Source organism: Puma concolor, chromosome B1 (genome assembly GCF_028749965.1).
Source record: "Puma concolor isolate L17-30 chromosome B1, mPumCon1.1.hap2, whole genome shotgun sequence".
In the NCBI taxonomy this organism is placed as follows: Eukaryota; Metazoa; Chordata; class Mammalia; order Carnivora; family Felidae; genus Puma; species Puma concolor.
The window spans coordinates 619,932-644,497 of NC_141670.1; the positions used below are offsets into that span (position 1 = coordinate 619,932).

The window sequence follows — 24,566 nt, forward strand, 5'->3', positions numbered from 1 at the left end:
TTGCATAGTGCTTTCTGTTCCAAGGATGCCTGGTCCCAGTAGGTACATTTCCCACCGCTGGCTCTGTCCCTGAGCCCCATCCCCCCACTGCCGTGACCCCACTCTTCCTCGAGGGGCCACTCCGCCGGGAAACACGGGGCCCCAGGCCTTCCCGTCACAATGTCCACGCTGCCTGCCTGGGAGAGAAACAGTGAGGAAGGAGAGCTCGGTGCCTCAGGCTACTTACCGGCAGCAACGTGGGCAGGAAGTTAATCCAGCCTCTGCCTCCTACTCGCTGGCCGCGTGAGGGCTCCCGGAGGTGTGGTCTGGCTTCCTGAGGACACAAGGCGCTTGTCTCCCTTAGTCCTGCCGCTGTCACCTGGTCCTGGGTGAGGAACCGGAGGCACAACACCCCAGCAGCCCCGCTGGCACACTGGCCACTTGCTGCTGGTCTCGGGGGGTGTCTGTTCCCCAGCTGACCACGTGGGGGTGGGGATTGCCCTAGCTCTTCTGGGTCACACATGTTCCAGCTAAGAAGGGCCTTGATGATGCCGCCACACCCACCCGGACAGCCCCTAGCAGTGACGCACAGGCCACTGGATGGGCGGCCACCACCTGAGGGCTGAGCTCCACAGTCGCAGGGAAGCCCGGTCCCGTGGGCGCCCAGGGCTCTGGCTCACGTGCCCTGACCTTGAGCCCATGCCAGGTTTGGACACAGAGCACCTGCAGGAGGACCGGGGAAACCGTTCAGGCTGATCCGTCAGAAGACCAAGCGGAACAACGCGCATCTCACCGAGGACCCTTGTGGACATAAACGAGTGGCTGTTACATCACGACTTCACATCTCGCAACCGGCAGAAAGCACGCCTGTGCCGTTAGCTGACCCTCGTCTCCCCGAAACCACTGGCCCACTGTTGAGAAAGCCTTCGGCCCGCCTCCTGAAAAAAGAGCATAAACAGGATTTGTTCCAGCATTTTCAGTGCGAAAAATGCCATCATCATTTATCGAACCCTGAGAACTGTAACACTTTCCCTGGAACATTAAATACCTTAACAATTAGCTGAAAGAGGCATTTTCCTTGCTGTGCGTCCCTAACCGCAGCCTGGGTGTCTCCACACATTGGTCACCACAGGACACTCGGGAGGGGTCACACGGGTCACACGTATTCCCTCGTCAGTTTCCAGTGTTTTACGAGGATTTTAAAAAGCTCTGATGGGCTCTTTATAAACGCTTTTCAGGTTGTCAACAATAATTTACGTTGCCAGTCACATGACACCGTGTTCTCTGCGACGTCTCCTGACAGAGGGCGGTGTTCCTCCTCTGTTCCTTTCGGGGGTGAATGTGTCATCTTTGCTGCGGCCTCAGGGACGCAACGGGCCACCGCCCGTGAAAACACAGGGTGAGCTCCCGTGGTGCAGCCTGGATAGATGCGGACACACAGCCCTGGGGAGCTGCTTCGTGATGAGGTCGAAGAGGCGGACGGAGATAAGAAAGAACGTGGCTCAGCCAGCTGGGACGTGGCCAGGGCAGCGGCCCCTGTGTCTGCCCAACCAGTTTGGGAGAGACTGAGCACTGAGCACTGCCCACCCGCCAGCACTTTGGGCGTGTCTGGGCTGTGCCAACCCACAAAGCAAACCTCAGGAATTAGCACCGCCAGTAAGCTTTTCAGTTTAGGGTGGAAATCAGGGCCCCAAAAGGCCAGCTGGGTTTTCCTCTGTGTCAGGCTCATCACGGACAGCGTGACGTTGGGCCCGATTCCAGCTTGAACTCAGGTAAGTGCTGTGCAGCTAAACCACGGGAGCCCCTAAAAGCTGACTTCCATTTGTCAGTAGTTATGCAGGCATGGGTTGTCCACACTGGGTCTCACCGGGTACACGAATGACATTGACCCCCAACAGCCACACGAGCATTTCAACCTCCCCTCAAGGGGAGAGGCTGGCCTTGCCGAGGCGAACAACCAACAATGAACAAAACTGACCTGTCAGGGTGGCACCGATGGCCGGGAGTCATGCACCCCAGGGTCCCGTGTCCTCACCTCGGAGAACGTCTGCTTCCTCCCCACCCTCCCCACCCTCCCGTCTCCATCTCTGAACTGACAACACCTAAAACACAGTTTTGTGTGCTGTTTGCCACTGTCCTTATCGCATGGAAACGGAATCCTCTCTGATTCCTTGGAAATGCAGTGTGTTGGCTAGTTTTATGTGTGCATGTGACCAGACCACTGTGCTTAGATATTTAATCGGACGTTACTCTGGCAGTTTCTGTGAGGTGGTTTTTGGATGACATCAACATTTAAATCAGTGGACTTCCAGAAAGCAGAGTGCCCCCCCTACTGTGGTGGGCCTCATCCAATCAGTTGAAGGCTTGGCTAGAACAAAAAGGCCATCCTCTGCCTGAGCAAAAGACACTTCTCCAGGGTGTGGCATTCAGACTTGGACTGGAACACGGGCTGTCCTGGGTCTCTAATCTGCCCACCTACCCTCAGACTTTGGACTTGCTGGGCCAACCACGTGAGGCACTTCCTTATGCTAAATATTTTTTTATATATCTCTTATCGTTCTGTTTCTCTGGGGAACCATAATGCAGGCAGTCAGGTTGAATATACCACAGTTTTATCAAGTAAAAACCCAACTCAAGTTACTCTGATTACATGAATCCTCAACTGAAATTTTCTTTGGGTGAGTGGTACAAAGAAAATTCCAGCCCCTCACAGCGTTCCCTGTCAGTGCACTAGACTAGCAGGACTCATGAAGGTCACCAGACATTACCAGCAGATCTGTTTATACTTCTGCGTGGATGTTCGCTGGGCCACCCTGTGAGTGTCCTCCACTCTACTGTCACGTGGAGTCCCGGTGCGTCTGCATAGGTCCTCAGAAAGCGGACGCCAGGAAGGGACCAGAGGCGTGTGTGACGGATGGAGAGTGTGTTAGTTTGCTCAGGCCGCTGTGACGAAATGCCATGAACCGGAGGCCCACACAATAGAAAGCATGATCTGTCTCAGAGTTCTGGAGGCTGGGAGTCCAGGATCAAGGTGCCAGGGGGCGTGGCTCCTTTGGGAGCTGTGAGGAAGAATGTTCGACTTCTCTTCCAGTGGCTAGGAATCTTTGCGTGGCTTTGTAGATGCATCACCCCATCGTCTGCCTCTGTCTCACGTGGTTTTCTCCCCATGTGCATGTCGGCGTCCATATTTTCCCTTCTTATAAGGGCACAGTCACACTGGGCTGGGGACCCACCTTCCTCTAGTACAGCCTCACCGCAGCTTAACAGATCACATATGCAATGACCCTATTTCCAAATGTCACCTTCTGAGGCCTGGACATCAGGACTTCAGCACAACTCAACCCTAACATGGGGCAAAAGAACAGGGGGTGAACAGAGGGAGCTTCAGATCACGTAGGTCTAACAGCCACGACCGGAGACTGAGGAGGAGGAAGGGCAGGAAGAACAGGAGACAGCACCACAGGGTGGGGAGAGGTCTCCTGTCACGCTAGGCTGTCAGGGGAGCAGCCCAGGTGGGTGGCCACGGTGTGAAGACAGCATGGGAAGTATGGTCCACCTCGCTTGTGAATGTGAAGATTTGACTAACCGAATCCGTGACCACAAGGAGACTGGGCACCGTGAACAAGTGAGGGTCAGTGCAAGGGTTCACGAACAAGGAAAATCTATCCATAAATCAGCCACATGTTCCAGTAACTGCTGGCGAACAACAAACGAAGACCATGGCACCACTCAGGATTTTTTATGGGTCGGAAATTGGGGGAGACTGGGCAGTTCAGTAAGGATGCACCGAGCACAGCTAACGGACATCTGAGATGCCGGAGGGGTCTTACGATGTCCTCACAGAGGAGGGATATGCATCCAGAACCTTCAGCGAATTCCCACCAGGCTTCGAGGACAACGGAATCCCTACAGAACCCTAGGAAACGGAGGGACGGGCTGATCCCGCAGGGGCGGTCCCCGAGGAAGCGTGCGAGGATACTTGGCTCGAGTCAGAGAGGGGACGAGACACCCATCCGAAGGGGGAGCCGGCAAGGAGTGTGTGCGCCAGGTGGGGGCGCCCATGGGGTGGGCGTCCTGGAGCGAGTGAGGCAGGGGGTGGCGGGGATGGGGTGGCCCTGCTCTGTACAGACCCAGATGCACCTGCACGTGGCCTCACTGCACCTTGGGTGTGCTGTGCTGTGTCGGGCGAGCCCACGTGGGGAGTGGGCGTGGCCACCTGCTTCCTCAAGCCCACCTTCCAGGGAGATGTGGCCGGGCCCCAGGGTTGGTGAGACCTCCTCCTTCTCTCCGTTCCGGCCATCCTGCCACCACCTGACCCAGCCTCTGCAGGTTGAGGCTGGTGTGTGTGGCCACGTCAGGTTGCTCCAGGGAGGCACGGAATGTGGCGACCGTGGTCTTTTCGTGAGGCCCGGGAGTGACGCCCCTCGCTGTCCCCAGGAGCCTCGCCGTCAGAACACAGCTACGCGGCTGGCCCAGCGGGTCAGAGCAAACCCGTTACTGACCGGGGAAGGGAGATGGGGGCGTGGGGCCCACGGAATGGGCCGTCAGCTCAGACTGTGGAATACCGGACGGCGGCTGCAATCCACGGTTAGATGCGCAAAGAGCGAGACGTCTCAGTCTTAGAAACAGGGCGTGAACAGAAACGAGCACGCCACCACGGTCTCCCCATGTGACAGCGTCCCTCGGCCGAGGACCAGCCCCCTGTATGCATACACCGCACATTTACCGAGTGTGCACGCTCAGGTACGCGCAGCGGGGCCCTGCCCGGGGCAGAGCGGGACACGTCCTCCCCGCAGCTGAGGGCGCGGAGGGGTGACCGCTGCCCGCTGGGTCTCCCTGTCCCCCCTGGGCTGACCCGGCGCCGGGTGGCCGTGGCCCTTGGTCTGGGTTCACGTGGAACGGAGCAGAGCGAGCAGGAACAGCCTGGCCTCCCCGTGCCCGATGCCTGCGAGGTCTGCCGCGTCCCAGTGGACCTGCTCCAGTGAGTCTGTCCTGGAAATCTGCACACGGCTGCACGTGATGTAAAGCTCAGCAGAAAGATTTAGGGACCCCTGCATTTCCGCGCTAAGCGCATCACTTGGAAAGCGCTGGCCCGAGTCTCCGCACACGTGCACAAGCACTGGCCGCATGTGACTGACCCCATGAGTGAGGACAAAGGGGGTTTGAACTCTCCAGAGCGCTTTGCTGCTGTCTCCCAAGGTTTGGGGAGATCGGAAGACGGAGCGTCCTTCGGGCACCGAGGTGTTTTGCTACCACAACGTGCACAGTGAGCGGAGCTTACAGAGAAGATAGCACAACTCAAAGTGGCTTTTGTGTTCGGTGAGGAAGCCGCCTTCTTGGCTGGGAACGAGCTCCTCCCGTCTGTGCTCTGCCCCCTCGAGGTCGAGCACAGAGAGCGCCCACAGGGGCGCCCTGCCTGTCTGTGGAACGTTCTCAGTCCCCCGGGCGAGAGCTGAGCCCTGTGGCAGCCATGCACCCGAGAAGCTCAGGTCAGCCCATTTGTGGCACCGGGAGCCAGCTCCAGATCGCCAGACAGTCCTTCCACAGGAAGGCGGACCCAGACCCGCCAGCTCCCGGCCTGGGAGACGGGCCTGGGGCATCACCCACCTGGAGCGTGTGGACTGGCCAACCCTGGGCTGCAAGGGGCCCTTCTGGGGGTGCAGGGTGTGTAGAAGGCCCAGCTAACAGCAGACACACGGGGATCGAGAGCTGACGCGACACGCTGGGGTCTCTCCAGGTGCCCCAGGGGTCAGGGCGAGGTCCGAAGAGGAGGTGAGACTTGGCCACACGCTCACGGGAGCGTGTGGCATGGGCGGTGGGCCTGGGGGACATCCGCCTGTCCTGACAGCCTTGTTCAGAGCAGTGTGGGTACCGGGGCCCAGGCAGACTCTGACGGCACAGAGGGCACATTCTCGTCTGCAGGGAGGACGTAGAGCACAGTTGTGCGGGTTGTGAGTCTGCGGACAAGCAGGTGTGGGTGGGCAGAGTCCGCGGACACGCAGGTGCAGGCGGGCATTCCGGCTGTGTCGTTGGGGCGTCTGGGGCCAAGGCGGGGAATCAGGAGGGGACTTCGCGGGGATTCCGGCGGTGGTGCCAGTGGCTTCCACCACGTCTCCCCAACGGGATGGTGACAAGCAGTGCTGTGCACTGAGTGTCCCCCAGACTCACAGGGCAGGGCCCCAGCCCCTGTGGGACTGTGTGGACACAGGGCCTGGAGGAGGAGACGGAGGCTGAGTGCGGTCCCGGGCGGGCGCGCTCACAGGAAGATTGGTGATCTCCGGAAAACACACGACTTGGGAGCCGCTTACCACGTTTTCTTTTCAATGGCTTGATTCGATACGAAACCGATGTACTTTTTAAAATTTTATGAGAGAGGGGCGCCTGGGTGGCTCAGTCGGTTGAGCGTCCGACTTCGGCTCAGGTCATGATCTCATGGTTCGTGGGTTTCAAACCCGCGTCGGGCTCTGTGCTGACAGCTCAGAGCCTGGAGCCTGCTTCGGATCCTGTGTCTCCCTCTCTCTCTGCCCCTCCCCTGTTCACGCTCTGTCTCTGTCCCAAGAATACATAAACATTAAAAATAAAATAAAAGTTTATGAGAGAGAGATATTGTGCGTGGGGGAGAGGCGGAGAGAGAGGGAGAGAGAGAACCCCAAGCAGGCCCCACACTGCCAGCACAGAGCCCCATGATGGGCTCAGACTCACAAACCATGAGATCAGGACCTGAGCCGAAACCAAGAGTCGGACGCTGAACCAACTGAGCCACCAGGAGCCCCTGAGACTGACAATTACGTTGAGCGAGACACCGCAAGTCAATGTGGGTTATTTTGGGCTTAAATTCATGCTCTGGTTCAGTGCAGGTTGTCAGTCTAGGGGCAGGAAGAAAACTGACATTCTATTTTTTTTTTTTTATTCAGCACCTTCTATGTACCAGGAACTGTGCCAGGTTTTATAGGGGTGAAGGTACCCCAAACCTACCTGATGTTATGAACCACACGGGCGGTGGCGGCAGGGGGAGTCTGTGAGGAAGAAGGATTCTGAAAAAGACTGATTCTGATTCTGAACCCATCCCTGGAGAAACAGCTGATCCCTGCTCTGGGCACAGGAAGTGTGAGGCTCTCCCCCCCCCCCCCTTTGCTGCTTTCAGACAGCAGTGGTAACTCGAAAACACAGCACAGTGGGAGGACACAGGGGCAGCTTCGGGGGGCTCCCGCTGGCCCCAGGAAAATCTGCGAGTCCCTAACTGGCCAGAGAGACAGACACACACACACCTAGCTGTCCCCGTGGAGTCTCCACCCGGAAGCTGGCTCCTACCGGGTAGGGGATAAATGGAACTCTCCCCTGCCTTCGTAGGGGAGCCGTGGTCATCTGAGGGTGACGGGAAAGGCCTTTCTCGCAGCCGGCTCAGGAAAGCGCCACAGACAACGTGAGCAATTCGGGGAGGCTTAGGGAACAGAATGACCGCAGGTGAGCAGTGTCACCCAATTTACCTGCTGACCGCAGAGACAGAAGCCCCAGGGAGTACAGGGTCGGAAGGGAGCAAACAGCGGCCTGGCGGAGGACGCAGGCCACCCTGGGAAGAACTGACCCGTCTCTCCAGAGCAGATGCCGAGGGAAGGTCCTGGGGCACGGCGTCTCTGGGAGGCCAAGGGGCACGTTGTGGACGGAGCAGGGGTGGGGGTGACCGCGGTGGCCTGCTGCCTGCCTGCTGTCCCACAGGGCCAGAGCGTGGCAGGCGGTTTATGCAGTCATTCGGAGATCAGGGGATTACCGTTAATGCTCTTAGGGATAAATGAGGGTGTGGTGTTTATTCCCTGAGGACGCCTGGGTCCGGGGAATTCAAGTGGCCTCGTCCGACCAGGGCCACGAGGCTCAGATGAAACAGAACTGATTCATAAGAACGTGTGGCCAACAAACAAATGCGGGAAGGACGTGAATGGCTACTTCTCGCGGGGGAGGCACGCAGATGTGGGCTTTGCTCCAGAAAGGGACTTGACCCTGCGGCCGCCCCTTCTGCCCGTGCTTCCAGGGCAAGGAACGCGGTCGATGCTTCTGGTTGTTAACCAGCTAAGATGAGGAAACGACACCGACACCGTGGCGAATGAGGACGCCTCTCCTCCAGGAGGCTGCCCTCGGCTGTGACCTTCCCAGGAGACAGAATGTTTCTGTCTTTTGCCCACAGTCCTCCGAGGGTCTCCACTCACCACCCGCTCCGCCGTGCTTCCTCCCTCAAGCCCTGGCCCGCTCTTCCCGAGTGTCCTGCCAGGCCACTGGCACCCTGAACCACAGCTGGACGGCCCTGGAAGGAGCCGGAAGCCACAACACGCACCCCGGCACAGGCCACTTGGCTGAGAAGACACACGAGACACAGCTGCTCCCTGCTCCACCCGTGGGCCTAGAACAAGGACAGAAACGCCGTGGGCAAAGGCTCCCCTCTCCCGGGCCAGGAAGAGGAGGGGTCGTGCTAGACCCTTGTCCGCCCTTGTGGGCACCGTGACCTCCTTGGTTCCCCAACCTCTACCCACCAGGTTTGCTGCCCTAAAAGCCCAAGTCCCTCCCTCTGGGTCACCCCCCCGCTGCCAATGTTCTGTTCTTCGAGGTGCTGCTGAGGCCGGTCCCAATGCCAGGAGCCTCTCCCGCGATGGGGGGCCCTCCACTGCTAGCAGACTCCGGGGTTTCCACGTGCCTCGGTGTGGGCGCACGTGCACCTGCAGGGCCCCGCCTGGAACCCGGGGGGGAGGCGGGGAGAGAACCCGGAGGGGAGGGAAGAGAACCGGGCGGTGGGGGGAGACGCACGTGCCGCGGTGTGGCCGCAGGTGAACTTCAGGGCCCCCCCTGGAACCCGGGGTGGGGGAGAAGCTTTTTCCCCTTGCTCCACCCTCCACACGGGCATCCTAAGGGTGTTCCTGTGGGGTGTTGGGAAGTGTGAGCAGGTGATACCGAGTCTGTCCCACAGGAGCCTCAGCCCGGTCCAGGCTCCAACTGTGCTCACGGCACCGGTGCGGCCGCTCAGCCCGCAGACGGCCCGCCCTGCGCAGCCTGGCTCACAAGCCACGTCCTCTGCGGCTGGGCCGTGGTCTCTCCGTGACGCCCCCCGTGAGGCCCTTCCTGGGCACCTGCTATCAGGAGACTGACAGAGTAAGGCGTGGGGGAGCTTGAGACACACAGGCCAACGTCAGCAAGCTTGGGGTGGGGGGAAGTAATCCCGCCCCGCCCCGCCCCGCGGCTCGGCTGCAGAGGGTCCGCCTAGTGGGGGATCCTCGGGAACGTCCCCTGTCTCCCGTCTCCTTCTGTTCCTGACATGTGCCTCCCTGAACCCCTTTCTCAATGTCGGTTAATAATTTTATGCATAAATGTTGCATTTTTCCTAATGGAAAATGGCACGTGCGTAGATAAATGCATCTTACCATCGGGAAGAGAGAGGATACAATGGTAGAATCATGAGTGAGTGTCTGAAGGAGCTTTTTAGTACAAAAGTAAACGATTTTCCAGCTCCACCAACTTGGGCACCTTCTCTTCAGTTAGAAACGCCTGTTGGCCACACTCCCAACAGAAGCTTCGTCAACGGGCGGAAACCAGGAGCCACGTTCTCGCCGTGTCCTCGGAAGTGTCTCCGCAGAGCCTGGGTCCGCAGCGGGACTCAGCGGCCGCCCCAGTCCGAGGCACAGGTGTGGGCGTCTTGGGCAGAGCGGTGGTGCTGGGCTCCGCCCCTCGTCTAGGTCTGGCACCTGCTGTCGTCCGCAGACGGCGTTCCTTCCCGAAGTCTCCTCTACCCTGTGTGCAGACAGCGAGAGCAACAGGCTGTTGGTGAAGCAGACACAGGAAATAGTCACTAGGCCTGTGCAGAGCTTTGTGTGTGTGTATTAGCACGTCCAGGGTTCTCTCGGAGTTGCTGACATTTAAAAAACCTGATATGCATTTCATTAGTTTTCTTTTGCCTTCTCTCAGAGACTTCCAAGTCTCAGAAAAGCAGATTTCGCGTCTCAAACTGTGAGTGCGCTTGTAAATCACACGCCCACCACGGTGGGTAGCTTGCTCTTTTGTGGTTCGGTTGGTTGTGTGCTTGTTTGGTTGGTTGGTTCGTGTGTGGTTGGCTGGACGGTTGGTTGCTGTTCTTTTGTTTCCTGGACTCCAGTTGCTGAATTAATCACACTGTTCACTCCTTCCCATGTGACCACACTCAGTCTGTACACGGCCTTTTCTCTTGCTCATTGTCTTTCGTACCAATAGACTAGGATTTGATTTTCCAGATCTGCCCAAGGGCTTTGCTTCCGCTCCCTTCTCCTCATCATCGTGAGTTGTGAGTTTATGCCTCTAAAGAAGCCCCCTTACGGGGCAGTCACTGAGCCCAAGGGCCTTGGTGGCAATTCCCGAGCAGGAGGGTCAGGGAGAGACGCGAAGGTGGAGGCTGGTCTCTGTGTGTAGAGCACTGCAAGCGCTGCTGACCCGGAATGCCAGGTGAGAGGAGCCTCTTGAGGCTCGAGGTAGGCCGCGGTGCGCCCCCCACCCTGGGGCTCCTCCCCTCCCCGGGGCCGCCCCCACCCTGGGATCGGAGTGCCAGGGAGCGTCTCCCCCACCAGAACCTAGAGGGCCACCACCCACTGCCCTTAAGGAAGGCAGGAGCGCCCCAGGGCTGGTGGGAAGGCAGCTGATGCGGGAGGTTCCGAGTGAGGGGAGGGGCTTGGGGAGCCCCTCTCACCGCGCGGGGGCGGGGGGGGGGGGTGCTCTGAACCCGGCCTTCCCAGCAGGGCAACCAGCCGGTGAGGCCCCGCTTGTTTCAGACGACAAGCTGTGTGGCGGAGCGCTTTCCATGTGGCCCTCCGTAAGTGAACCCCTTTCCCTCCCAGCTTCTGGTCTGAACACGCTCCCCCTCCCGCGGATCCGAACACGCTCCCTCCCGCAGAGAAGCTGCAAGAACAGACCGCGTGCCTCTCACCTAGACTCCCCCACCACACATGCCTTCCCTCTTCCCGAACCATATGGAAAACCAGACACTGCCGGAGAGGGAGGACACCCCCGCCGTCCCCGGGGAAGGTTTCGTGGACTCTCTGGGACCTCGCGTGGGGCCCACTCCTTCCCCCCCAACAGCGCCCCCTCGTGGGAGCCCCCAGCGACTGGCTGCAGTCCATCTGGGGAAGGGTCGGCTCTGCCCAGCAGGGGGCCGGCCTCCCACCTCCCCACTGGCGGTTACTGTGGGACTCGGGGTGGCCTGCCAGGGGCCACGTGACCCCCCTCCTCCCCAAACTCCGACTGTTTGATCCACTAAGGTCATTGCTGTCTTGGGTGCTTACCTGATTCCCAGTTTGGCTTCTGTGTCATTCTGGTGAGTCCTTTGCAATGTCTGAGCCCTTAACGTGCTTCCTGGAACAAGAAACTCCGACCCCCGGGTACCTCTGCTCGGGGCCTGGAATCAGCCCTTCTCCAAGGAGTCTAGGGGAGTTGGCGCAGATGTGTAGACGGCAGTGGCTCCTGAACGTAGGCCTGAGAGTTCGTGAGGAACACGGTGGGCTGTGCTGTGTGCATGTGTGGACGCCGTCAGTACTCACCACGCTAGAAATTGCAACGGAGATACAAAGTATATGTTTGTTAATTTAAAAGAATAACAAACCCATCATATGTTAACACAAATAACATATTTTAATGACAAGTAACTTTCATTTTCAAAAGCAAGCTCTTTGGCAAATTTACTGTAGAGCGGGAAAAGTGAGGAGTATGTTAGTAGCCTTTCTGAATAATTATGGATAATTTTAGGCAACAGCAAAACCCGGTAAGCTGCAGATTCTTACAAGTCAGTTGCAAAGTGGAATAGGAAACCATGTCAATAACAATGATGCATACAGGTTTTCCAAAATTCAAGCTTCCAGGTGAAAATGTGAAGTTTATCACTAGCAACAGACGCTGTCCGTGTGCATTGCATATTACACACTATCACACGTAATTATGTATCACAGTCCATAACATGTACGTGTGTGTGGAGATGTAGCTAAAACGGTTGTTGGAGGTGTAAATTCAGGATGAACTCCTGGAAGAGTAGAGGCCAGGCCAGATAGTAAACGCGGGGCTGTTTGCTGGGTATTTCTGGACTATCTTGGGGGCTGTGCTGTGTGATTCCAAAAGCTCGTCATCAAAGCTTTGTTGTGTGAAGCTCTTTGATTTCTTTCCAGTCTGGTCTGTGAAGTTGCAATCAGGTTCGAGCAAACTGCTCCTTCTGTGTATTTTCCCCTCCCGGACAACCAACAGAAAAACTGGTACAATTATATTTTTCATAGTTTCCTTTCCACCTGCACTGAAGACATTCAGGTGACCTTCTGTGGAAGGACTCCCAGTCAGGACAAAAATAGGAAACAGAGGCCAGCCCGTTGCCAGGCCACATGCACCACCTGCCCCCAGCGCACGAATGTTTGCACAAAGTCCTGCTCTCGGGGGCACATTTGCGTGGACAGTCAAGCATCCCCTGTGTCCATTTTAGACCTCCCATGGGTCTCTGAGCCTCTCGCTACATTTTATTTTCTCCATTGAAGAAAACAAGACATGAAATTGTAAAGGTTTAAAGTCCGACCCAAAGCATTTCTGCGCTTGGGTTAATTTGTCCCACCTGACAATCCTCAGTGGAAGGAAGATGGAAAACCAAAGCCCACGGTCACGCATGGCCACGGGCATCCTGCCTCCAACCCTCAGGGTCTCAGCACCTCCAACGGGTGAGCACACAGTAGGAGCTTACTCCGTGTAGCCTGCCCTGTACAGGCGACAGCACGTGAGTGGGCGGGGCGCTGGGGTCCCGCGGGGGTCAGGAGACCCCCCCCCACCGTGCTTGCAGGTACCCAGCACACCGCATGCGGTGGGAAGAGCTGGATGGCCCCCCGCACCTGGGACGGCACCCAGGCCCCGCCCAGCTGGGCCACTGCTCCAGCCATCTCTCGGGCATGAGGTTGCCCTGCTCTTGACGGAAGGATTGGTGTCCCCGGCAGGGTCTGAACACCGCAGGCACCTCCTCACTGCGACAGCTCCACGACATGGCCCCTGGGAGGTGAGCCTTGCCAGCTCTACGTGCCACCCTCAGCCACGCACCAAGGGCGGGGGCTCCATACTTCACAGGCCAGAGACGTGGCGGCTGCCCCTCGTCCCCTCTGCTGGGAGGCGCCTGCGGCCCCTGCGGAGCTTTCTCCTGGGTCTCTGGGCATTCGGCACCTCGGGCCAGCCCTCTTCTCTAATTGTTCTCCGCCCGCTACAGGCTGCCCCCTGTCCCCCAAAGCCCACGCTGAAGGCCCGTCCCAAGTGTGACTGTATTTGCAGGTGGGGTCTTTGAGGAGCCAGAGAGTGAGGTCACAGGGTGGGGCCGGGGCCCCTGGGCTGGTGTCCTTGTGCGCAGAGGAGGGACGACAGAGCCCCTGTCCCTGAACTCAGGCCTGGACGAGGGCTCACCACACACCAGCTGCACCTCGGCTGCCAGGGCTGTGAGGAACAGACACCTGTTCCGGCCTCCCCGCCATGGTGTCTTGGCCGGGACAGCAAGAGGCTGAGAGCCCTTCCCCGTGGGGCCCTCTTCCTTCGCCTCTTCCTTAGCTGCTGGCCTCCTCCACAGGCCCCTCCGCTCTGCTCCTGCACCCCACGGGCCTCCTCACTCCAGCCTGGGCGTCCTCTCCCTCGCCACGCACCCGCGCCCGCGCATCCACACTGAGTCAAGTTCAGTGGAATTGTGAGACACAAGCCACATTTTATTAATGGATAGAACATGCCGGAAAGTCCCATTTGTCTTTTGTCAGTTTGCCAAGCGTACGGCAGCCAAATAACAAGACCATTAAAAGCAGCTCTTATGTCACAAGAACTGACGTGGGCTATTTATTCTGTAAAGCCGACCGTCGCAACGGCTGACAGATGACCGTCCTTTCCAGGCATCTTATGGGGACTGCGTACAGCATTTCCTCAGCGGCCTCGGCCTGCTGGCCACCCGGGTGAGGCCTGGCGACCCCTCCTCAGACCTCGTCCCCGCTGTTTCACCCTCTGTGTGGCACCCACTGTCCCGTATGGCTGATGCCACTCACACAGTTTGCCTAAAATGGACTTTCTGTTACCCAGCAGCACAGACATCATCCTCCTGGTCCAGAAGGTGCTAGAACACTGAGAGCGGCTCCGATGAACGTGTGTTGCACGACCCTTCACGTTCCTCGTGGCTGCTCTGACCTCCTGCGGCCTCCGTCTCTGCTCTGGCTGGTTGTGGACGGTCACACTGCCCAGGACTTAGGCTGACGCACGTGTTAGTATTTATTTGTACACATGCGTGGAGTCTGCAGCGGGAAAATGAAGACGGCGGGGCGGGGGGGCGGTGAGCAGGCAGCAGAGACAGGGAGACACGGGGGGACGACCGGGCTGCTGGGGGTGTCTGTCCACATGCACTTGGGTGTCAGCCGGTCTCTGGTGACAGGAAGTCTCCGCTCTCCCTGGTGCAGGGAGGGTGGCTTCCTTCGGGAAATGTCACGGCCTGCCTCCGGGGGGAAGGCGGAGGTAGGGAGCGAGTCCGTCCGTCTGCTGCCTCTCTAGTGCCTTCGGCCCCCGGTGGCTGACATGCCAGAGCCGTGTTTGGGGCGGCGTGTTCTGCATCGGACCCCTTCCGTGCCAAGTATGAACAGTCACTGTGAACCCACGGCTGTCTCCAGTGCTGAAGGGCAAAGGTCGAGGCCCGGGGGCTGGAGGGAAGGAAACCCAGCGAGCCAGCCGCGCAGGAAGGTGGTAACGGTGACAGGGACACGTCCCGGAGGGTGGCATTGCCATGGTGGGGCCAAGGGGGCTTTTGCATAGGGTGTTTGTCCTCTAGGAATGTATTCCCTGAAAAACCCACTAAGGGGAAGAAGAGGGTTTAATATTTGGAGTCCGTGTTGATGATAACATTATTTTCTGGAAATTTGTATTTACACAGCCGAAAGGAAGATAAAATCAGGAGTGTAAGAAAGACATTCATTTGTGGAGGGTTTTAAAAATCTGGGCTGAGGGAACTGGAGTGCTGTTGTGTTTTCCCCAAATAAGAGACACCACCTGCCCAGGCTGACTCACTGATCTCAACTTCCCGGGACTAGGTCATTAAACACTCTTTTCCACCTCCGCTCTGCAGCAGGTTCCGTGACAGGAGCCTCCCTTGGGTTAATCACATAATTTTTACAACAGTCCTTGACATCTGCATGTGCCAACTCATGCGTGTACCCACCAGACACCCGTGTGTGCTGACTCATGTGTGTGTATACACAGGACACCCATGTGTTCTCTGACTTATGTGCGCACGACCCAGGCATCTTGTGTGGCGGTCACTGAGAAGTGGCAGGGTGCCCCATGGGCAGTCGTCAGTACGATAAAGACTTGCCCGCATTTATTGCAGTGTCCTGAAGGTCCCCAATCATCAGTTTTAAATTGGTCAAAAGGGAGAGCATCCTGGGGGGTTGGGGGTGGGGTGGGGCTGCATCCATCAGGGGAAGCCCTTTGGAGAAAGCTCAGCTCTTCCTAGATTCTTCTGCCAGGGTTGAAGGGGCCACTGCTAGGTTGGGAGGGACTCAGAGGGGTCTGTGGCTAGGACCTGGGGGTCCCCAAGGAGCTGAGAGATGTCCTGGCCAACAGCCAGCAAGGAAACCAGGACCTTGGTCCTAAACCACAGGAACAGAGCTCTGCCAACAGTCCAGGTCCAGTGAGACCTGGAGCACATGACCCAGGCAGCCCGGGCCCCTGACCCGCAGACACTGGGAGGGAATAAATGGATGCTGTCTTAAGCCACTGGTTTGTGGTAGTTTGTTGTGCAGAAGTAGAACATTAACACACTGGAGAATATGCCTCTTTAAAGTTGCACACGATATTTGTGTGTGGGGGTGGGTAGGGTGGAAATGTGTGAATAGTCCTTATTTTGGAGATGGTCTGATGCTTTCATCAGACTCTCTGAAGAGTGAGTGGCCCACATGAGGAGACCCGTTCCCTGGAGTAAGTGCTGGCCATGGAAGAAAAATCCAGAATCAGCTAGGTGGGTGCAGGTGAGCTCAGGACAGCTTTTCTCTGAAAACACTGCAGCACCGGGGCCGTGGGGGGCAAGAAGTGCTCACACGCACACGTCGTGGCCTCCTCTAGGCTCTCGGGCTTCAGGACTGCAGGAAAGCATGGGTGGGCTTTTCTCCCAGGCACCACTGTCTCAATATTAACGAGCTAATAAATATTCCTCCCATTTCCTGAGAGCTTCCTTCTCTTTGCCATGATGCGTACGGTTCACAGAAAACAAATTACATGGACTCCACGAATACTGTGCACTATCATAAAAGATAAATGGATCTAATTACTAACCAACTTCAGCCCCATGGGGATAAACAGATTATCGTATTGATGCTGACACATTAGAGACAGGATTTATTTGCTGTTGTTTTCTGGAAGAGGCACTCTTCCGTTTGGAATTAGAATGAGACGGAGCTGGCTGACCCTGACCATCCCACCTGTCAGATTCTGTCCCTGCTTCTCTGCATTTCCGAGTGTGGTCAGGAGCACACAGAACGTGATACCCAGCGAGGTGTGGCAGGAGGTGGGGGACAGTTTACAGGGATTGTGTGTGGAGAAGGAAACCAAGTAAAGGGCCCTGTCTGCCAGTTGGAGGGTTTTCCTCTCCATCAGTAGTATGTTAAATGTAAATTGTTCATTATTAAAGGACACAAATTGGATGTTGAGAATTAATAGGAAAATTATGAATTTGTCCATATCTTCATATTGGCAGACACAGTTATTAACTTGCAGGCCTGTGGAGAGGGTTACAACATGGCACACCAGAAAGTCAGGCTTCCTGAGGCTGGCCACGAGGTCCTTGAAGGCAAGCAGCCGACACCCACCTGCTGAGAGGTCCCTTGTCCCTGCAGGAAGGGGCCTGGCCCCTGGGTGTCAGGGGGAGAGGATGCAGTGGGTGGGCGGGACACCCATGCTGGTGACGGAGGGTGGGAGGGGAGGGGAGGGATGCCTACACAGGTGACACTCCTATCCTAGGGTGTGGGGGGTCCACACCAGTGACCCTGGTGGGGTGGGGGACACCCAAGCAGGTGACACTCCTGTCCCAGGGTGTGGGGGGCTGGGGGGGACGCCCACACAGGTGACACTCCTGACCGAGGATGTGGGGGCCCATGCAGGTGTCCCGGCCTGGTCGGTGGCTCCGCTCACTGACGTTTGTTAAGCTCGGGAGCTTAACAGCAGCTACCTGCAAGCCGATGGAGCTCCAGAACTGGCAGCAAATCCTGGCTGTCTCAGTCTGCCTCCAGAAGGTTCTACTTAGTGGAACAGGTGTCTCTGAAGGACATCAGGGATGTGAGGGGAGGGGACCTCTGGAGAATGGGGGCATCCAAACTGGAAGGGAAGGAACAGAAAGAATGATCTCCTTCACAGATGAGATGATCCCACGCGCAGAAAACTTTGAAGAATGTGTGCACACACCGTGATTAGAGCTAATGTATGGATTCCGCAGGATATAAAACCAATATACAAAAAACAGCTGCAAGTCTGTACTAGTGACGAACAATCTGAAAGGGAAATTAAGAAAACAATTGCATTTACAATCGCATCGGAAAGAAAACAACTTAGCAATAAGCTTAATGGAGAGAAAGACTAGTCCACCGAATACTACAAAACATCAGTAAAGGGAATTTAGGTAGAGAAATAAATGGAAAGATGTCCCATGTTCATGGAATAGAAGACTTAAATAACAGTGTTCAGATGATCATACCACCCCAAGTGATCTCCAGATCCCATGAAATCCCTATAAAAATACCAAAGGTGTTTTTCCTAGAGATAGAAAACCCAGCCGAAAATTCACATGGAATCTCAAGGGGCCCCAAATAGCCCAAACAATCTCGAAAAAGAACAAAGTTGGAGGATTTACGCGTCTTAATCTCATACCTTCTACGAAGCTACAGTAATGAAAACAGTGTGGCCCTGGCATAAGGACACACACAGACCAATGGAGTCGAACAGAGAGCCCAGAATAAACTCTCACATACACAGTCAAATGATTTTCAACACGGGTGCAAGACCATTTGATGGGGAAAGGACAATCCCTTCAATATATGATCTTGGGAAAACTGAACATCCACACACAAAAGAATGAAATTAGACTCTTACCTCACACCATGTATAGAAATTAACTCAAAACGGATCAAAGACTTAAATGTAAGAGTTATAAAGAACTACAAAACTCTTGGGAGAAAACATGAGGGAAAAATGATACTCGTCTGGCAGTTATTTCCTGGATACAACACCAGGTGCACCAGCAACAAAAGAAAACATAATTAAGTTAGACTCCATCAAAATGTAAACAATTTGTGCATCAAAGAACAGTAGTAAGAGAGAGAAAAGAAGTCACAGAATGGGAAAGAAACACTACAAGATCATTTCTCTGATAAGGGATGAATATCCAGAATAGGAAAGGACTCTTATAATCCAATGACAAAGAGACAAATAATCCCATTCACTAACGGACAATGATATCAACTGTATTTCTCCAAAAAAGAGAATGGCCAACAAGGGCATGAGAAGCATTCAACATTAGGGAAATGTGAACCCAAACCACCGCGAGACACTTTGCAGCTGTCCAGATGGCCACTATCAAGGAAACAGGAAGTAACGGTGTCGGTGAGGATGTGGAGACCATGGTGCCTCGGCGAGGGGCTAGTGGATGTGGCACGGTGCAGCCTTGTGGGCGGCAGACTGGTAGTTCCTTGAAAAGTCATGCACGGAGTGACCATCAGACCAGGCACTTCTACCCCCGGGAGGCGGGAAGACAAGTGTCCGCACGGTTGTGTGTGTGATGTTCAGGGCGGCATCATTCACAACAGGAACAGGAGAAACATCCCAAATGTCCATCAACAGATGGCGGACCAGCAGAATGCGGTGTATCCATGCAGTGGAGCGTTATCCAGCCTTAAAATAGTGGCTGAGTATCCTACCCTTAAAAATGGCTAGTATGGTGACTTTGTGTCTATTTTACCACAATAAAAAATAGTTTTTCATAGACAGCCAATGATTTCCTAGTATGTGTGTCAGTTGATGGGGCGCCTGGGTGGCTCAGTCGGTTGAGCGTCCGACTTCGGCCCAGGTCACGATCTTGCAGTTTGTGGGTTCGAGCCGCGCGTCGGGCTCTGTGCTGATGGCTCAGAGCCTGGATCCTGCTTTGGATTCTGTGTCTCCCTCTCCCTCTGCCCCTTCCCCTCTCACACTTTGTCTCTCAAAAAATAAATAAACATTTAAAAAAAAAAAAAGTGTGTCAGTTGACAGATGTTTAAAAAACCCAGTAATCCTAAACATAGGTGACTGTCACCAGAACAATAAGAAAGATCAAACAGCAGGATGATGTTCGGGATTTTCTCAAAGTAGAGAAGAGGAAACAAGGAAGAAAATAACAAATTCAACTAGAGCCAAGCTACTGAAACCAGAACATTTAATGTCTACAAGGTGTTCTTAGAACACAGACTTGCAAATACAAAGCAATTTAAGCTTCATAAAAATAAATAACAACTTCAAACTGTAGTTTATTTAACAGAAAATCCGTTTTCAATTTTTAGCAGAATCAGAAAAACAGGATCACTGTGTAGTAATCTGAGACAAGCCATTTCAGATAAGTGAAAAATTTCCATTTTATCCCAATTTCTCACTTAAAGTCTCAGATCGCATCTTGCCCGCTGTGCACAACACATGAATAAATAACATGGCGGTGAGGTCTTCAACGTTCCCATTGGGCTACGTTCCATTTGGGCTGTGAAGAAAACTTAGGGGATTCCGTCTTTTTGTACGCAGGAATCATGTCTCTGTCGATTTCATGTTTGCCTTTTACAGTTTCTGGCCAAATGTTAGCTCTTCTCAAATAGATGCACCGATTCTATTCACTGTTTCTCAGGAAGGACATGTGTGATCCAGTAATTAAAGAAGGCCACGAGCACTCTGGCATGGTCTGCAAAGCAAACACAAAACAAAACCAAAAATAAAACCAAACAAGAAAGCCCCCGAATAAAAATGGTGACTTATAGTTTTGCAGGCATAAAACCTGCGATGGGCCTAAAACAGCACAACTCTGGCACGAAAACAGTGCTGGCAGGAACATGCCGCACGTGAGTCCTACAGGACACGGCACATCTGGACGTCCGAACTTCACGTGGGTGAGAGCCCCGCTGGTCTACAAGCTGTCGCGCCTTCAGAACATCGGGTACGATATCATGTTGACCACCCGGGCTCCAGGAAGACCACAAGGCAGACTGGAACCCAGTGTAGACAGCCGTGTGTCACAGGTGAGGGGCTGCTGGCAGGTCGGAAGCAGGATCCTAAGTGAGGACGCGGGGACACAGGTGCTGAGACGCGGGAGCCGGCCCATACACCTTGGCGCCCAGCCTGCCTCTGGCTCCACGGGCCCGTCTCCCGCCTCAGGACTGGTCCGTCTTCCAGTGCAGGTTCTTCACAAGTGCCAGGCCTCCTAGGCGCTCTGACACGTCGCAGGCCGCCACGCACAGCGGCCAGCTGACCCTCTCCAAGCAGGCGCTGTCCTAGGGAGCATCCCCCCCTCAGGCCAAGTCGGACGCAGCCGGGGCTGCCGGGAGGTGCTGCTTCGAGCAAAGAGAGGCACACGGCCAAGGCCATTCTGAAGGCGCCCTTCTGCCTGGGACGGCGGCCTGACCCCTGCAGCCTCGTCTCCTCGGTGACAATACTGGCCCCTCAGTCCCTTGCGAGGCATAAAGCAGGGTGCGTGACAGACACACAGTAGTGGCAGCTGATATTGGTGGTAACATGTGTGCACGCGTATATGGTGAGATGTGCTTTGTCCGCACACTAAACACGCACACTGAGCTTGCGAGGAGACTGTCCAGGGCCTGGCCACACGAGACATCCCAGCGTCGGGAACAGTAATGACTGAGCTGGCGGGGGAGCTCAGGGAGGACCCTACGCCAGCTTCCAGGACACCGCCACCCACGCCCAGCCCACAGACCACGCACCTGCTCCCCACGCTTCCCACGCTACTTCCAGGGAAAAGTCGGGGACAGACATGCCGTGTTTGAAAACAAAGCTTCACCATTTACAACTTCTCTTTTTTAAAATTTTTCTTTTTATGTTTTTATTTATTTTTGAGACAGAGAGAGACAGAGCATGAGCAGGGGAGGGGCAGAGAGAGAGGGAGACACAGAATCGGAAGCAGGCTCCAGGCTCCGAGCCATTAGCACAGAGCCCGATGCGGGGCTTGAACTCACAGACCATGAGATCATGACCTGAGCCAAAGTCGGATGCTCAACTGACTGAGCCACCCAGGCACCCCACTTCTTTTTTTTCTTAATTTTAATAAAATAGCTTGAAATAGAAACATTTTAAATGCAGGGGTGCCTGGGGGCTCAGTCAGTTAAGCGTCCGACTTTGGCTCAGGTCAAGATCTCACGGTTTGTGAGTTCCAGCCCTGCATCAGGCTCTGTGCTGACAGTGTGGAGCCTGCTTGGGACTCTCTCTCCCCCTCTGTCTGCCCCTCCCCTGCTCACACTCTCTCCTTCTCAAAAAAAATTAATAATAAATTAAAAACTTAAAAAAAAGAAAAAATTTAAATGTATATCCTACATACACAAAAGGGAATCCATTTTTAAGAAAAGTGCTTCATATGTAAGTTTTAGTTCTGCCAATCACTTAAAGTAAGTGCACTTGTAGACAAAACACGTCTGATGGTTTCAGTATAAGAAACCGAGAGAAACATTTCTGCTAAATCCCCAATTACTACCGAAAACTCTTCTGACACGTTTCAGGGCAATGCATAAGAAAGGCCTCTGTGAGAGAAACACACAAAAAAGTAACAAAAACATTTTAAATGTAGTTTATCTTCTTCTTTTTTATTTTGGAGAAAGAGTATAAATGGGAGTGGGGGAAGGGCGGGGGGGAGAGAGAGAGAGAGAGAGAGAGAGAGAGAGAGAGAGAGAGAGAAGAGAGAGAATCCCAAGCAGGCTCCACGTTCAGCATGGAACCTGACTTGGGGCTCGATCCCACGACCCTGGGATCATGACCTGAGCCGAAATCAAGAGTCAGATACTCAACCGACTGAGCCACCCAGGTGCCCCCCAAAATTAAAAAATTTTTAAGTGACTTATGTTTATCTCACAAAAACTTCATATTTAATTTAATAAAACTGGCTTTTCACAATTTGAGAAACAACTTCTGGAAATTTAAATTAGTTAAATGCTCAGTATAGGACAACCAACAATGAAAGCGGACCCTGGATTGAGCTCTCCGAGGAAGCTATGGCTGCCCCGTGCCCCGCGAGCCCGGCTCCTCAGCAGAAGGGCCCTGAGGTCTGTCAGCCTCTCCGCTGCGATGCTGCCATCTTGAAACCCCTCCCTTCAGGCTCCCCCTGGCCTCCCCCTGCAGTGGCCCTGGGCGGGGTCTCCAGCCTCCATCCTCTCTGTTCCGTGAAGGGCCTCATCCTAAGTCCCCCAGCTGGGCGTCCAGTCAGCATGTGACCCTGGCTCCCAAGGGTCCCTGTCTCACCCCGAGTGTCACAGCTCATGACCAGCCACCAGGCTCTTCCGGGGGTGCAGGCCCCATGCCTGGTCGGCCGACGATGCTGTGGGTTCCACCTGCACAGCCAACCTGAACCTACCACACCTCCGGACGGCCTCTTTCAGCCAGAGCACAATCAAAGCCCCCGGCCTCCCACTCCGGACACTTCACTCTGGTCTCAACCCGACAGCTGGGGTCTTGCTCATGCCTTGGCTCGACTTTGCACCGGGGCCGGCACCACGGCCAGGCAGGCCTCTCTCCTGCCTGTCCACAGCCACCACCTGCTCCCACCACATGGCACCCGACGCGCTCCATCCCTGCGCATTTGTCCTCGGCTGCAAGAATGTCCCCTCCTGCGGATTTCTTTCTCTGCTGGCTGCAGCCCCAGTGCATACATGACGTGTTTCACATCCTCATCCCGTCTTCGTCTCCGCGCCGGGACACCGTGCCCAAGGGCGGGCTTTCGCCTGCCCAGGTCTCTGAGGCTACGGCAGCTGAGAGCAGAGAGGAGCAGAGAGGGGCAGGGAGGGGCTCCAGCAGCCAGCTCCGCCAGGACCGGGGCTCGGTGACCGAGCCCCTCAACGTGAGAACGAAGGCTCGCGGTCCCATCACTCACCCGACCTCGGAGGCGCCTCCCTGCACTCGCCTGTCCTTTCTCCTGATGGGATGTCTGGGCTCCGGGGTGCAGCCTGAGCTTTCGAGCTTTCTGGTGGGACCGCCATCACGGCTACTTTGGCATTCCCGCAAAGAAATCGGCAGGCCCCTTTTCGTTCATGCGTCTGAACACATGTCCAGTGCCTGTTTGGGGTGTGCACGGGAGGGGCGCTCGAGAGACCCCGATTTTCTGGGGTTTGCTATCTGCACGTTCATGTGGCCTAGCGTCCCCACCTCAGCCCATTTCAAGCTACTAACGAGAAGTCACGACCATGGTGTCGGGAACACTTGTGCACAGGTGGCTCCTGCACCCAACAGCTGGTGTGGAATCAGCAATCGAGGCTGAGCGAGTAACCAGGGAAAACCCTACAATTCACCCTTCTTCAAGGTGTTCAGAGGATAGAAAAAATTTACCTTCTAGCAATGCAGTGGTGGAGAAAGAAGAAAGAGAGGAGAAATTTTCTCTGACAATATTTGGCCCCAATAAACTATTAGTTCATAGCTCACAAGTCTGGAAAATCAGGTTGCACAGGCATTTCTGCATCTATCATGCAAATTATTATTATTATTAAGCTTGTTTATTTATTTTTGAGAGACACAGCGTGAGCGAGGGAAGGGCAGAGACAGAGAATCCCAAGCAGGCTTTGCACCGTCAGCACAGAGCCCTATGCGGAGCTCGAACTCAGGAACGGTGAGATCACGACGCTTAGCCGACTGAGCCCCCCAGGCGCCCCTGACTTGTGAATTACTTTTACAGCAAGCAGGGACACGAGGACCACACTCCTCCATTCTCCCAAGCCGTACGTGCGTCCTCACGTTTTCTGATTCCTGACCGCCCTGGTGGAGCGTAAGTTTTCGGGACCAACACGGACACGAGCATCTGCAGCAGCATATTGGCGTCCAGGTCATATTGACTAAGCGGTCAATACATACCTGGCGGCAGTGTGCAGCGTTCCGGGAACATTTCGAGGGCTCGTTTCAGCCCTTGGGTATCTTGCAGAAGTAACAGGCTTTTCATGTGATCCAGCAGGAGCACATCTGAGGGGGACAGGCCGTGACCGTCAAGATGCTTAAAAAGCTCCTGAGTGGTTTCCAGGAGGACGGCCGAGCCTGGATCCTGGCAGATACCTAAACGAAGCCAGGAGGAGCACTTAGAAACACACTTTTATGTTTATGCTTTAAACCGAAGGTAAGCTTTCGTCTCCTAAGGAAAGCTTCAAGTGTAACCACTTCTACCTGGAACGAGCCGTCTGGGATGTAGGAGCCATCATCAGAGCAGAGCACTGACCCGCACACAACACGCTACTTGCTGAAGGACGGTGGGGGCCGGCGTCCGTGTGCCTGGGTCTCACGCAACACCTTCCAGACACGCAGCTGGGCCGCAGGGACACGGCCGAGCTCTGAAGGTGGCCGAGGTGCCC

General features: G+C 55.3%; 1 protein-coding gene across 5 annotated transcripts in view; it reads right to left on the reverse strand.

Annotated features, from left to right (window-relative positions):
- Positions 1–11,407: 11,407 nt before the first annotated feature.
- ERICH1 (glutamate rich 1) overlaps positions 11,408–24,566 on the reverse strand; it is a 60,901-nt gene continuing 47,742 nt past the window's right edge. The window contains exons 5-6 of one of the 5 annotated variants that reach the window (XM_086703042.1): positions 24,079–24,273; positions 11,408–11,526 (exon numbers count right to left, since the gene is read on the reverse strand). In XM_086703042.1, the coding sequence (XP_086559168.1) occupies positions 11,519–11,526; positions 24,079–24,273 (203 nt within the window). In that variant the 3' untranslated portion in view covers positions 11,408–11,518. Of the gene's footprint in view, positions 11,527–19,394; positions 19,922–21,694; positions 23,290–24,078; positions 24,274–24,566 lie in introns of those variants that run through there. The other 4 variants (XM_086703041.1, XM_086703045.1, XM_086703044.1 and 1 more) reach the window with 4 other exon arrangements.